The 15,526-nt window shown below is 34.0% G+C and overlaps 1 protein-coding gene across 8 annotated transcripts in view; it reads left to right on the plus strand.

Moving 5' to 3' along the window:
* The window catches only part of PHKB (phosphorylase kinase regulatory subunit beta), a 276,065-nt gene that overhangs the window by 69,234 nt on the left and 191,305 nt on the right, over positions 1–15,526 (plus strand). For all 8 annotated transcript variants that reach the window (XM_043600811.1, XM_043600810.1, XM_043600812.1 and 5 more), the window contains 3 exons: positions 1,123–1,222; positions 5,901–6,008; positions 9,637–9,717. In XM_043600811.1, coding sequence (XP_043456746.1) covers positions 1,123–1,222; positions 5,901–6,008; positions 9,637–9,717 — 289 coding nt within the window. The remainder of the gene's footprint in view (positions 1–1,122; positions 1,223–5,900; positions 6,009–9,636; positions 9,718–15,526) is intronic.

The following is a 15,526-nucleotide window of genomic DNA, read 5'->3' on the forward strand; positions in this document are numbered from 1 at the left end:
ACACAGATTTCATTGACTTTATTCTACCCGAAGTATGCTCTTTCTCTTGTATGGTCCACTGTTACCTGTGCTATAATTTGCCTCTATTAAAACACTTGTGTTGGACATTAGACAGAAAAATAGATCATAGAGCAAAGTCATGGTAGTTTTACTACAGTACCTGCATTTGAGGAAGGAATGATATTCTAATAGCAACTTACTTTTGTCTGACATTGACAGTGCTATGTTAAAATGATAATTATTTTTTCTCATAGTGGTATATGAGATTCGCAGTTAGAATAGGAAGAAATTGTAGTCTACTTTTTAAGGAGATGGGTGATACTTTTTATCAAGGGAGGATGAATGCCAGATATTTTAGTTAAGATTCAGTGAAACAATAAATAAGTTACTTTCATTTTTCAGTCATGGTTAAGTGTCATCTACCTTTTGATCCATGGTAAAAAAGGAACCTAAAGTTAGAAGAATATCTTCACCTTGCTAAATAGTTACATTTTAACTGATTTTTTTCTTTTTAAATGCAAGCGATATAAACAATGGTCGATTGATTTTAAACTAAGACCCAAGAGTATAAAACTGCCCAAATACATCATGTGTCATACTGGATGTGTGTTTTTTTTAAAGGAATCTTTGACTAAAGTGCCCACCTTGACATTATTAAACACATGGTAGACCAAAGAACGTATGTGCCTACATTAATCTGTGTTGCCTTGAATCCAACCATTGTATAACCTAAAGGGATTGGTGTTAAAAATCGCCTCTACTCTGTAACAGCATATTAAAAAAAAATCTTTTGGTTGCTTTTTCCAATTTAGAATATCCTTTAAAGTTTTAGCCGAGTCAGTGTAGAAATATTGTATGCTATTTTGAAGCAATTGGCTAACTTCCTTAAAAGAAGGAGAAATCAACACAAGTTTCATCGTAGGACTTTTTTTTTTTTTTTTTTTTTTTTTTTATTGCAGCATTTCTATATCTGTTGGGAAAATGGAGTTTCACTGTTACAGAATTAGTAGATGTGGCCAGAACATAGGATTAGTCAGATAGTTAAATACTTAATTACTGGAAGCTCTGCTTCCTTTTCAAATGCATTTCCAATTTGTTTCATGAGTTATCTCTCTTACCCAGGCGCATTGATGATGACAAGGGAAGGACCCATGAGCTGGAGCACTCGGCTATAAAATGTATGAGAGGAATTCTCTACTGCTATATGCGTCAGGCCGATAAGGTAAAACACTGTAGTGTGGACTGGAATTCTCACATCGTTCTGAAGGATTAATTTAACCAGTATGGGAATAGCATCTTCTAAAGAAGAATGTACTTTCAAAAGGCAAATTCACATCCTAGAGCAGTCTAGATAGCTTAAAACAGCCCTGCCTTCACAGCCCAGGGTTTGAAATACTGAAATTAAAGAAACACCGTAAGCAAGAAGTGACTGAGAATTGTTATTTAGGCTTTAATTTGTTTGTATGTTGGATCTGGTGTTTGCTTGATAAGGACTCAGTTTCTCAGGAACGTTACAATATCCATAATTGTAACCAATATATTACTTAAGAAAATTCTTATCCAAATCCTTTTGCACATGTGCTTGCCCTGGCTTAATTGAACTTTAAAAATACTTCATTATTTACATGTAAAGAGGACAGGAATTTTTGGCTGAGAAAATAGCAGATTTTACAGGGATATTGTGGAAAGTAAAATAATATACATAAAAATCAGTAATTATAATAATTATTAAAATAATATACATAATAAAAAGTCTAAGATTCTATGCAAATATAAGATGATAATTCTCCTACTTACCTATATATCTGTGTCCCTGGGTCCATATACATCAGTGAGTATATGAGTCTCCAAGATCATCCCCAGGTTTGATGATTCAGTAGCAAAGATGTACATTAGTAATTATGAATGTTTTATGTTTTTATCACTTAATATTTTATGTTTTTATGTAAATATTACATTAAGTTTTTGTGATTGTATATTTTTTTAAGATCTGTATCTGAAGTCAAAACTGAAAAAAAATTATACTCTATCAGAATGTGGCAACAAGAAAATGTTAGTTGGCAGAAAAAGTAAATTTATTCACCAGCTCATAATAGAGACATGTAACAAACCTGTAATTGTCTACTGAGATTTGACTTTGCAAATCATTATTATAAAGATTTTTCAGTGCTTGAAATAAATCATATTGTCATACTTGACTTAAACTAGTATGTTATATATATTGAAGTAATTGTGATTAATTTTTTTTTCCTAAGTGTGGGAAGTTTACTGTTTATTTCACATTTATCATCTCATGAATGCCTAATGTCTGTGAATTAACTTTTTTCTCGAGGAAACATTGTGAGACCAGTGAATTTCATATGTTTATTAAGCAAGCTGACAGACTTAAATAAGTAATGTTTATCAAAAGGAAGGAAATGATGATAAAAAAGGGTCTTTGTGGCTTAACCAATTGTTAATATCCCTTTCTGAATGTTACTCAACCTTATTAACCAATCTTCACAATTATGTGTTCTTTTGAATACAGCTTAAACTGCCTTGAATTTCTTAAATTATAAAGAATTAACATTTCTTTCCTTTATGTAGTTATGATGTTAGACAAAGTAAATGTGAGTTGCAAGAAGGTGTAGATCATATTAGGATTAGGTATGTATGCATACCACAAAATACAGGGTTTTACATATTTTAAAGCATTTTTATTGTTGTAATCTTTTCTGATCCCCATAACCTTCTAGAGTAGGAATGAAGGATATTTTCATAATTCACATGTGACTGTGAAGGACTGACTCAGAGATTTAACCACACATGCCCGGCTCACTGCCTGCTACCAAATCTTCACCTCATTGATGCCCACCATTTTCTTCATGATTCTGCAGCTGTAGAAATATGTAGTAGAATATTTAAAATATGTTTGCGTATTTTAAAATGTGAAATATATATTTTTTGCCTCTTTTGTAAAACTAACGTGAAGTGTATTTATAGCAATAATTTTTTATTTGACTTTAAGGTTTATTTTCTTTGTCTTCTGAAGTAAAATCATGACATGCTTCCTGACACATTTTCTAAAAATACTACTGAAAATATTTTAATTCATTATGCATTTGAATGAATAGAGTTGTCCTTGATTTGCAGAATGTAGAGCAATCTGATTTCTATTATTATCTTTCCACTTATCTTAATGCCTACTTAGTCATATTAGGAATTGTTTTTTACCTTTAAATGTTCATATTCTCTCATTTACTCTATTTTCTAATACCATCCCCACCCCCACCCCCCCACCCCGGGAGAAGTATTCAGAATTTTTCAAAATAAATTCAATTTGCTTTGAGTAGTTTGGAAGGCAAAGATTTCCTTTATAATGGGCTATGAATGTTTCTGTCCCTAGCTATCTATATAAAAAATTTGTCTAAAATGTTACTGAGTAGTTTCTAGTTTATTAAAAGTCATTAAAATTTTATAAAATTTATTCTTCCGGGATTTCCTTATGAGATGATATTCCCACCTAAATTCTGTGTTAGGTCTATAAATTAAGAATGGATGACAAATTACTCACCTTTTCATAAATGATAAGCTGTTTATTCACAATTATTTAAGGTTCCAGGAAAAATCTAAAAATACAAGTTGAAAAAACATTATTTTAGATTTTTTTGGTTTAGAAAATTTAGTCTTATTCTTTATTTTTATTTTCCTTTCCAGGTGCCCAACATATAAAATACTGATTAATGTCCCTTGTTTTTTTTGTTTGTTTGTTCAAATGTTTTTGTTTTTGTTTTGTTTTTTTACTGATTTCAAGAATAGTTCTCTACAATTCACATATAATAATGCCTCATTAATTTTCGAAGCTTCTATAGTCTGGGTCTTCTTTTTTTCCCCTGGCACAGTGATTGAATATAAATTCTCATACTGGGTACTTGTGTATCTTGAAGACAAATGACAAACACTATGTTATCAACTGTAGCAATAACTTTTTTTTTTAATGTTTATTTACTTATTTTGAGAGAGAGAGAGAGCTCATACAAGCATGGGATGGGTAGAGACAGACGGAGAGAGAGAGAATCCCAAACAGTCTCCAAGCTGTCAGCGCAGAGCCCTTCACAGGGCTCAATCTCATGAACTGTTAAGACCATGACCTGAACTGAAATCAAGGTTTGGACACTTAAATGACTTACCCACCCCGGTGCCCTGTCGTAATAACTTTCTTAAACTGATAAAAACCTTATTCTTTTAGATCTTTATCAATAGGCAAAATGTATTTTATTTTAATTTAAGCATATTTTTGTCTGAGAGCCCAGAGTAATGTTCATCACTTTGAGATAATAATCATGGTAGTGTAAAAGGGGTGACTACATTGATTTCTATTTGTGTAGCCTAAGACTGTTGCCAGCAGTTTCAGATACTGAGAATGGATAGCCTTCTCATCTTCTTCTGTTAATACTGGATGTCTTGGTCATTTTATAGATAGAAGATATACATCTCTACCTTCATCCTCATCCTCTCATTCCTAACTATCTAATGGTAGGGCCTTGCTTTCATTTTCTTGACTTCACTCATAAGGAAGGCTATGCATTTGTTTATGGGGTATTTGCAGGGCTCTTGAGGGTGTGCAAAAATATATTAGCCCTTTAGCACAGTAGTGTCCAGTGAACTTTCTCTGATGGTAGACATGCTCTGTATTACTGTGTTGAACTTTGAAGAAGCCACTAAGCACATACGGCTATTTGATATGTAGTCAGTTTAAATGAGGGACTGAATTTCTAAACTTTGTTTAATTGTAATTTAATTAGTTGCCTGTAGCTAGTAGCTCCATATCGGATAGTGTAACTTGTAGAAGCTTAAAGATAGTAAGAGTGTATAAAAAGAAGAAATTTTGAAGAATAAGCACCCTGATGTAGGAGTCCAAGGAAAGGAATTTGAGGTACAGTTCAGAAGGGACTTTATAAAAGAAGGTGTTTTTTGGAGATAGAGTTTTAAATATGAGAAGAAATTTGAAGGTGAGGAAGAGAATATAGCTCCATGTGCTTTCTTAGCCAAGTGAAACAAGACAAAGTCATAACCATGCAGATATTATCATCATATATCTTTTCAAGGAGGAAAAGCTTCACATATAGCTTTGTGTTATTCTATCCATTCTCTGTTTTTATTCATCTCATAATTTCAGGGGCTGGCATAGTACTTGGCATATGATTGGTATCAGAAAATGTTTGCCAAATTGAATTGAACAAGCCCTAAAAAAGTAGATAGATTTTTTTTTCCCTTGGAGTTTGTTAGGTCATTTAGCATTTACTTAGTATTCTAAAATGGTTAGATTTTATATGCAGTTGATAAGTACAGGTATGATCTATGTTCTCTTGGAATTGGTGCCTTGTAAGGAGAGTATATGTGGCAAAGGAAATAAAAAGAAAGGAGCATAGGTTACAATTTGTGATCCTTAGAGAAGGAAATAGCATTTGAAGTTTTGAACACCAACTGAATTAGAATGAGATTTGAAGCACTTTTTCATTGCGTATCATAGAAGCATTTTCAAATAGCAATACAGTGGGTTGTAATCACTGAAATCCTGTCCCACAGACTAAACCATTATTTGACTCTAAAATAAAATGATACAAAACGGTTGCAAAAGCCATTACTACCACGTTAACAAGGTCCCTACTACACTTTATTTGCTATTTGTGAAATAACTAAATATTCAACAATCATGTTAACTATTGAAATTAGTAGTTATGAGTTTTTTTTCTGTTTGCTTTCTTCAGAAAAAAATAACATTTCTGCTTTGCTCTGTCCTCTGCTTTTAAGCTATAGCTTTTGTCATTAAAAAGTTTCATGAAAAATAATTTATAACTTCCAAAGTTGGATGAAAATGTGAGTTATGAGTACTATTTGAATTTTGTGTTTGATTCTAGGTCCAGCAGTTTAAGCAGGACCCACGCCCAGCAACCTGTCTTCACTCTGTTTTCAATGTGCATACGGGAGATGAGATCCTCTCCCATGAGGAATATGGCCATCTTCAGGTAAAAGGAGAAGACTACAGGTTTTCTTCTTCTCTGTGTGCTCTCAGGTTGTAGAAGATTTTAGGGTATTTATAAATTTCATAAAGTAGATTTCATAAATTGTTTAAAAGAAAAGTAGAAAACCAACCATAAAATGGAGAAGTGAAATGAAAACTGCCAGGGCTGAGTTAGTTATTGTGATTGAGCATTAAGTCAGACTGAGGTCTTGGTCTGCAAGCAAAAAAGGGCAAGTGGATGGTTTATAATATTATTACTGTCTAAAAGAAGGGCTCTCACAGTTCTTTCCATGACAAAAGCTTGCACTTATAAAATTTAGAAGTACTTCAACACGTAGGAACTAGGGAATAAAAGACAGTTGACAGTGATATAACAGCAAATCAGAAATTTTTGTTACATGACAGACAGCTCATTTTTGATATATCAACCTTCAACAAAGCTATAAACATACCCCTAAAATGTAATTCCAAAAGGCATTGCTGGAGTCTATAAATTTTGTCTTATATATTATATTAAAATTTATACCTAGGCTAACCATGCACTGTAGGATTTTGTTTTGTTTTCACTTTTTTTTTTCTCGTATCTGTGTACTCCTTTTAGCTGGACATCCTGTTGCCTTGTTTTTAGGTTGTAAGTATTATATATGCTATTTATCTTTAATGAGTTTTCTTCCTGCTCATCATTTGATTCTGCTGTCTTTAGGACAGAATACTTATTATTCATATATTCCTTACTAAAATAAGAGTATGTCCTTTTTATAGTCCCTCTCTCTGTAGAGATCTGAAATGTCTTACTTTAGTATGACTTCTGTAGACATAGAAAGCACAGTGTCCCCATTTCTATGTGGCAGAAACTTACACTTATTTCTAACCAATTCCTTGGGGAATTATTAGTATTATATGTTGCTCAACCTTCTCCTTATAATTATAACATAATTAGGTTTTATGTACCTTTTGCTTTGACAAATATGTTTACTGTTTGAAATAGGATTTCCAGAAGATAATGGTTCATTTATTTTTGTATCCCAGAATTTAAGCTTAGTGCCTGGCTCATAGCAGATTTTAAATAAATGCTGGTCAACCTGTTATTTGGCTGTTTCTGTACAGTTTGCCACTTGATGATATTCTCTCACAGAAGCATCCCAGAAATGAGAGCAAAGAGCTCTTGGAAGTGCAGTTTGTAAATGGTTATCCATAGTGATGAAATTCCTTTGAAGTCATTTCTAATAGGCCAGTATCAGTGTTTACATGTAAGAAAATATTTGGGTAAACCTGGCAGTGGTTTGAAGCTCTTTTCCACCATGTTCTGAGAAGGGCCACTCAAAAGTTTATGTCAGTCTAAAAAACCTAAACCCAGAATCTTGTATCTTTCTGTCTGGCTTACTTGGACCTTGACAAGACCCTTACACCCACTGGACTTTGAATGCTGAGAAGTCTGGAGACATCTAGGATAGTTCTGCTTCCTGAGAGAGCCACCTACTCTGCCAGGACCTGGTGGTGGTTTTAGGTAGTTTCAGTGAGCATCTTTGCTGCAAGAATTTTCACTGCATGTATTTTCACCGCATAACTAATTGGCTGTAAGGCAATTTTACTTTGAAAGATAAAATCACAAAAATAAAAGAGGGACATTAAAAAGGACATAATATAACATGAAAAACGAATGACAAAATTAAAAAGTCTTTTTTGTGAAATACCAAACGCTAAATGCATTTAAAATATGTATAGATTCATGGGAACATTGTGCAAATAACTGGTTTTACTTTTTGGATGTACCTGAGCATTTGTTTTCAAAATCTTTGGTTCAGAGTTAATACATCTTTCTTACTTGTTGATTTTCTCCTCATTTGGCATTAATTTTTTTCATTATTCACAAAAATTTCTTCCTTCACTGAGAGGGATATCAGTTTCCAAATACTAGGGTGCATATTTGTAATTGGTCTTTGCATTGCGTTGTGAAAGACATCTACCCTGTTGTTCTTGGCATCTTGTCACATGTTTATTCCTAGACATTTGATGGTTCTCTGGGAAATGTGGGTTCAAAACTCTGTGTCATTACATAGACCATTATGAGGTCTAAGATTTATATAATATAAAAAGTATGGAATACAAAAAGATGATTATGAAAATATAAGACATATAATATAAAAGTGGGAGTTTCACATCAATGGAGAAATAAAACCAAACTGTCAAATCAAACTGTCAACCAGTTATTTTTTTATCTTTTACAGCCAAATTGCCTCATGGCCATTTAGTTTAGTGGAGAAAATATACACACTGAAAATGTTTGCAGTAAAATGCTTGTGACAAAGATGTCTAAGGCAAAGATGATTGGGCAGAGATACCCAACACACCTGATAGCACAGGCATGCTTTGTCCAAGGCGTCTCAGACACAAATAATTTTCTGCCCCAGCTTTCTGTCAGTTCCTTGGTAAGGATTGGAGGAAAGTCGAGGAAGGTACAAGACACCAAAGCTGTGGGAGGGTCATAATCTTCTGGGTTAGAATCACATAAGGATAAAATTACATTGTGCTTTCTCTTTGTTTTTAAATAATCATTTTCCTAGCTAATTTTTTACTGTTTCCTATGTATGTATTTGTTTATTATATAACAGCTTTATTAAGAAACAATTCATATAACATACAATTCACCTATTTAAAGTGTACAATTCATTGGTTTTTATAATACAGAGTTGTACAACCACTATCATAGTCAATTTCAGAATATTCTCATTATCCCATAAAGAAATCTGTGCTCATTAGCAGTCACTCCCCATCTCCCCCAAAGCCCCCCGCCCTAGGCAATCACCAGTCTTTCTATTTCTATAAATACTCCTATTCTGTAAATTTCATATACATGGAATCATACAATATATGGTCTTTTGTGACTGGCTTCTTTAGCATATTTTCAAGGTTTGTCTTTGTTGTAGTGTTTATCTTTCACTACTTGTTTACTTAAGACAATTTACACATCCCCTTCAGGATTTTTGTGAGAATCTTTTTTTGTTAAAGTGGACATTATTGTCTTTATTTTCTTTTCTATCATATAATGTCTATCTTTAATAGACAGACTACAAGAAAAAAGTAAGTCATTTGTTTATAAAACTCATTTGTTCATAAATATATTTTAAATTCTATGCTATACCATTGATTAAAATCAGTATGTCCCTGCAGTTGCTTACATCAATTGTGCATTCTCTGAGAATAAGACTGTTTTCAAGATTTGCTGCCTATTATTTATGGTGTACTGGCAAAGTCCTAATGTCTTACATGCCAAATAACTTTTTCATTTACATACATTTGAGATGAATTGACATTACATAGCTGCCTGTGGGGCAAAACTACTTCAAAGTAGGGTACATTAGATTCAGAATTTGAAAATAAATCATCTAAAACAAATGTTACAGAAACAGTTGCTAACAGTTCTATTTGTGGCCATTTTCCTAATCAGATATTAACCATCACAGGGAATTTGAGGATTTTAGAGTTTTATATTCAAAGCTGGGATTTTATTAGGAACTAACAAAAGAAATAGTTTTTGTTTGCCAGTATTAGAGCAAATGACTTGTAATTTTAGCTCCTTCATAACATAGTCTTTCTGTTATTTCCTTTAACCTTTTAATATTGTTTTTCAGATAAATACAGTGTCACTCTATCTCCTTTACCTTGTGGAAATGATTTCCTCAGGACTCCAGATTATCTACAACACTGATGAGGTATGAATTTCCCAAATTCTAGTGGTAAATTTCATCTCTGAAAATATCTTTTTTCCTTTTCCTTTTTAAAACTTATTTTATAAATGACTTATTCATATAATCAGATATTGGATTTTGGATGTGGGATCAAGAATGTTTATATTTTCAATGCGAAGCACTCTAAAAATGAATGAAATATATGAAGATTGCAAAGCTTTACACCTATGAAGTCTCTGCTTTAGGTGATCTGAATGAAATATTAACTTGTTAACTTTCAGAAAATTTTAGTAACAGTGAAGGTAAAATAGCATTTGCAAATTTTCTTAGAGATTTTTTGTCTTTTTTTTCATATTGCTGCTTTTTGTAATCCATCTTTTTAAAAGTAAAAAGATACTTATATATTTTTTTTGTGGGAACCTTGGTAGGTTTCTTGATGTTTTTTTAAAAAATCAATACAATGTTCTTATTAGAAAATTTGAAAAGATGAAAAGCATCCCTTTCATAGGCACTAATGCTTGAACAGATGCACATGCTGACACATTTTGAAATATGCCACAGTGGGAGCAAAACGTTTTTATTGTTGAAATGGTACATAGAGTAAGACTCCATCAAAGAGCAGGTATGCTATATATACTTGTTATTATTTCTGTGCGATGATCCATTCAGGGAGAACAAATGTATTATAAAATTAACACCCCAGTCATCATGGGACTGCAGTGAGGGTGCTGTGAAATGGTATATGTAGTCCTGTCCTCCAGTAGTGTATAGTCTTTTACATCCTTCCAGTTGTGCTTTTTTAATAGTAAGGAGAGTCTATTTAGATGCTCAGATAAATAGTAAAGAAGTAATTAATAGTACCCACTTACGGTTTCTTCTGTTTGATCTATCAAAGAATTACATGTTTTATTTCATCCAAATAGTTCTCAGTTTTTATAGTATTGTGAAATAGTGGTATTCAGAGATTTTGGGTTGGGGAAGGTGCGGAAGAGTCCTTTTTCAGACCAATTTAAGCAGCATCCTAAAACACAAAACAAATGGAAGAAGCTTGATTCTAAGGACAGAAGGGATCCCAGAACCAGCGCATAGAGTTTTTCTAAGAAATTCCAAGATACCCATTATTAGAAGCAACAACTGGGGCGCCTGGGTGGCGCAGTCGGTTAAGCGTCCGACTTCAGCCAGGTCACGATCTCGCGGTCCGTGAGTTCGAGCCCCGCGTCGGGCTCTGGGCTGATGGCTCAGAGCCTGGAGCCTGTTTCCGATTCTGTGTCTCCCTCTCTCTCTGCCCCTCCCCCGTTCATGCTCTGTCTCTCCCTGTCCCAAAAATAAATAAATGTTGAAAAAAAAATTTAAAAAAAAAAAAAAAAAGAAGCAACAACTAACATCGAAAATTACAAGTGGCTTCCCAGTAATGTCACTGATAGTAGTGGTAAGATTGCCTTAGTTAGTGGTAACATTGTTTTGTTTGGCAGTTTGTCTTAATTTTTAATTTTTAACATTTTATTTTTTGCTTTCTCCATAACTACCATAGTTCATTTTAAATCTTCAGTTATCAACTGACAGTTTTCAAAAATGTGATACTGCTTTACCCTTTCCATTCTTTTTTATATGATTTGAATATACTTAAGCAATTTTGATATCTTCTTCTTAAGCTTTCTGTTATCTTTTTTTTCTTATTTTTTTCCTTACCCTTACAGTTTTTATTCAGTAGATATAAAATTTTTATGTAACAAATTTCAATAGACCTTTAACATGTATACTTAAAATCCTAGAATAACAAAAACATGTTATTGAGGCTCACCATCTTTTTCCTTGAGTTTGTATGTACTGTGTCAGAAATTATATCAAGAAGCAATAAATGGTCCTGCATAGAATCTTTCAGAGAATGAAATTCCTTCTATCTAATTATTTCAGAGAAGTGAATCCTTTGTAAGATAGTACAGCTTGGAACCATTTCTTTTTAATTGTAACCTATACCCCGAATGGCAGGTTTGTAGCCCTGCCTCTTTTCTTCATTCCCAACCACATCATATCTCAGGACAACCTATAGATCTTTCTCTATTTACTGTCAAATTTTTAATTTACCCAAATCTTTATTTTTTTAGGATTGAAGACTACAGAGTTTACATACATACCCAACACACACACACACAGACACGTAATATACATACTGTCGACACTTTGGTTTATTTAAAAAAAATTTTTTGTGTGTTCATTTTTGAGAAAGAGAGAGAGTGTGAGCAGATGAGGGGCAGAGAGAGAGGGAGATACAATCTGAAGCAGTCTCCAATCTCTGAGCTGTCAGCACAGAGCCCGACATGGGATTCGAACTTGCAGACTGTGAGATCATGACCTGAGCTGAAGTCTGATGCTTAACCGACTGAGCTACCCAGGCGCCCCTATTTTTTAATGAATCATTTTCCTTAATTTAACAGCTTATCATCATATCTTTCCCAATTCTCTTGTTTTTATATACTTTGTACCCATATTGTATTTCCTTAAGGAAAAGGCCATTGTCTTTTTTTTTTAACGTTTATTTATTTATTTTTAAGAGTGAGAGACAGAGAGACACAGAACAAGCATAGGAAGGGCAGAGAGAGAGGGCGAGACACAGAATCCGAAGCAGGCTCCAGGTTCGAGCTGTCAGCACAGAGCCCGGTGCGGGACTCAAACTCACAAACTGGGAGATCATGACCTAAGCCTAAGTTGGATGCTTAACCAATTGAGCCACCCAGGCGCCCCAAGGCCATTGTCTTAAGGGTATGCTTCTTACGGTGGTGTGTAAAATAGTGAGTGCCAGTGTTTGAGCTCATGAATCTTGCTGGGGAACATATTTCCTAAAGGCAGGAACATTAGCGTGTTTTCATGTGCTATGTCTTGTGGTTACCCAGTATAAATTGGTGTCTATAGAAGTATTGCCGTGAACTTTTGCAAATTGGATTTTTATTTAAAGAAAAAAGAAAAAAAAAAAAACGTGAGGGTGCTTGAGTGGCTCAGTCGGTTGAGCGTAGGACTTTGGCTTAGGTCATGATCTCGTGGTCTGTCAGTTCGAGTCCCGCCTGGGCTGTGTGCTGACAGCTCAGAGCCTGGAGCCTACTTCAGATTCTGTGTCTCCCTCTCTCACCGCTCCTCCCCTCCTCACGCTGTCTCTCTGTCACAAAATAAATAAACTTTTAAAAAAAAATTAAATAAAATAAACAAATAAATAAAAAACTGTGAAAGAGGCAACCTTCTATAGTTCTTTCCTGGCACTCTTACTTGATTTCTCTTCTTTATCTGGACAGAAACCCATAATGTATGTTAAAATTACATATTTTAATAAAAGTTTATGTCTTTTATATATATATACACATATATACATATATATATATATATATGTATGTATATGTGTGTGTATATATACCGTATATATATATACACCGTAAAGTTTACCTAAGTCTGTCCTTCCCTCTATTAATGGGGATAACTCACATTTGTTGGAGTGGAGAAATGTAATGAACTACCACATGTAATTCAATGTCTTGTTTCATGACATTTTCCACAAATAAATTTCCTAAAAGTAGATTAAAAGAAACAAGAATCATTCAGAAATGGGTCCAGAGAAACTTACTTTATTTAAAAAAATCAAGGACCCACCCCCCAATTTGTATAACAAATGATTTTTTGCTTTATGTTTAAGATAATTTTTTCTTGCTTTTTGGTTGAAAACCACAGTTTGGCTACCCCACAACTGTAAATATTAAAGAGGACTTTGAAAGTGAAGATATACAAGGTTAAGATTTTGTTCCCCTTCTTAAGTTTTAGATTTGCTTTTATTTGTTTTTTAACTTTTTTTAATGTTTATTTATTCTTTGAGTGAGAGAGAGAGAGAGAGCATGAGCAGGGGAGGGGCAGAGAGAGGGAGACACAGAATCTGAAGCGGGTTCCAGGCTCTGAATTGTCAGCACAGAGCCTGATGTGGGACTTGAACTCACAAACCACAAGATCATGACCTGAGCCAAAGTCAGATGCTTAACCCACTGAGCCACCCATGCTCCCCTAGATTTGCTTTTGTTTTTAATTAAGATATTAAATCTGTTAATTATATGTCTCAGTGTTATGTTATATTGGATAAATCTTTATACATGGAAGTGGAAAAAACTACCCGTATAGATTCTAATATCCCTTTTCCAGTGTCATGCTGTTATATGACTAATTTATTATTATTAAATTTTTATTATTATTAAATTTTTATCTTAATGTTTATTAAACATTATTTATTAAATAAATTTTTTTAATTTTTTGAGAAATGGAGAGAGAGATAGACTATGAGCAGGGGAGGGGCAGAGAGAGAGTGAGACACAGAATCTGAAACAGGCTCCAGGCTCTTCACTGTCAGCACAGAGCCCGACACAGGGCTCAAACTTACAAACCGGGAGATCATGACCTGAGCCCAAGTTGGACACTTAAACGATGAGCCACCCAGGTGCCCCTAATTTTGGTATTATTTAACGATGGGTCACAAGTCATAATGTCCTATCATTTTAGAAAATAACTAACCTCGGATAGTCTTCTTACAATCTTAAAATTTAAGGAGAAATAAGAATTAATTGGGGGTAATACTTGGAATGGTCTATCAAACCAATTGAATTGACAGAAGTTTGTGAAATAGTCCTGCATGCTCCAGTTCTCTTATATTATATTTTAATATAATTTATTGTCAAGTTAGCTAACATACAGTGTACACAGTGTGCTCTTGGTTTCAGGGATATAGATTCCTGTGATTCATCACTTACATACAACACCCAGTGCTCATCCTAACAGTTGTCCTCCTCAATGCCCATTACCCATTTTTCCTTCTCCCTGCACCTGTCATTAACCCTCAGTTTGTTCTCTGAATTTAAGAGTCTCTCATGGGTTTGCCTTCCTCTCTGTTTGAAACTGTCCCCCATAGTCTTCTGTTAAGTTTCTCAAGTTCCACTTATCAGCGAAAAAATATGATGTCTGTCTTTCTTTGACATATATTTCACTTAGCAAAAAAAACCCTCCAGTTCCATCCACATTGTTGCAAATGGCAGGATTTCACTGTGTCTTGTTGCCAAGTAGTAGTTCATTGTATATATAAACCACATCTTCTTTATCCATTTATCAGTTGATGGACATTTGGGCTCTTTCCATGATTTAGACAAATATATTTGAATATTATTTCCATGAATGAAAACTTGTTTATTCAGGAATGGTCAGTTACTTCTTCAGATTGTAAGTCTTCTAATAAAAATGCTGTTCAAAAGTCATGTGCTTATTCAACGTGAGACCTGGATGAGTCTCCTTTAGGACTGCCTCTCATGTCATTTACTTTTTGTTTTGCAAATATACCTTCTACCATCTGACCTAGAAGCTTTTTTCAGATGTTTTCAGATTGAATGACTCATGGAATTTCTTTCTTAATCTATTAAGTCTCTACTGACGTATGAGAAATTATCTCAGAATTTAGTGGCTTAAAATTAATAAACATTTATTATCTGATAGTTTTTGTAGGTTAGGAATTTGAGAGCAGCTATGCAGGGTGGTGCTGAGATGCAGTCTCTCATTTGTTGCACTGAAGCTGTCAGTCAGGTTGTTGAAGGTTTTCCTGAGGCTAGAGGACCCACCAGTAAGGTGACTCACTCACATGGCTGTTAGCAAGAGGCCTCTCCAAAGAGTTGCTTGAGTGTCTTTACAATATGGCGAGTAGCTTCCTCCACAGGAAGTGATTCAACAAAGCATGATGGTAGTACAGTGTTTTTTATGACCTAGCCTCAGAAGTCACCCTCCACCAGTTTGTAATATCTTATTTATTATACAAGTCAGTGTG

The sequence above is a fragment of the Prionailurus bengalensis genome, chromosome E2, assembly GCF_016509475.1.
Source record: "Prionailurus bengalensis isolate Pbe53 chromosome E2, Fcat_Pben_1.1_paternal_pri, whole genome shotgun sequence".
Classification (NCBI taxonomy): domain Eukaryota; kingdom Metazoa; phylum Chordata; class Mammalia; order Carnivora; family Felidae; genus Prionailurus; species Prionailurus bengalensis.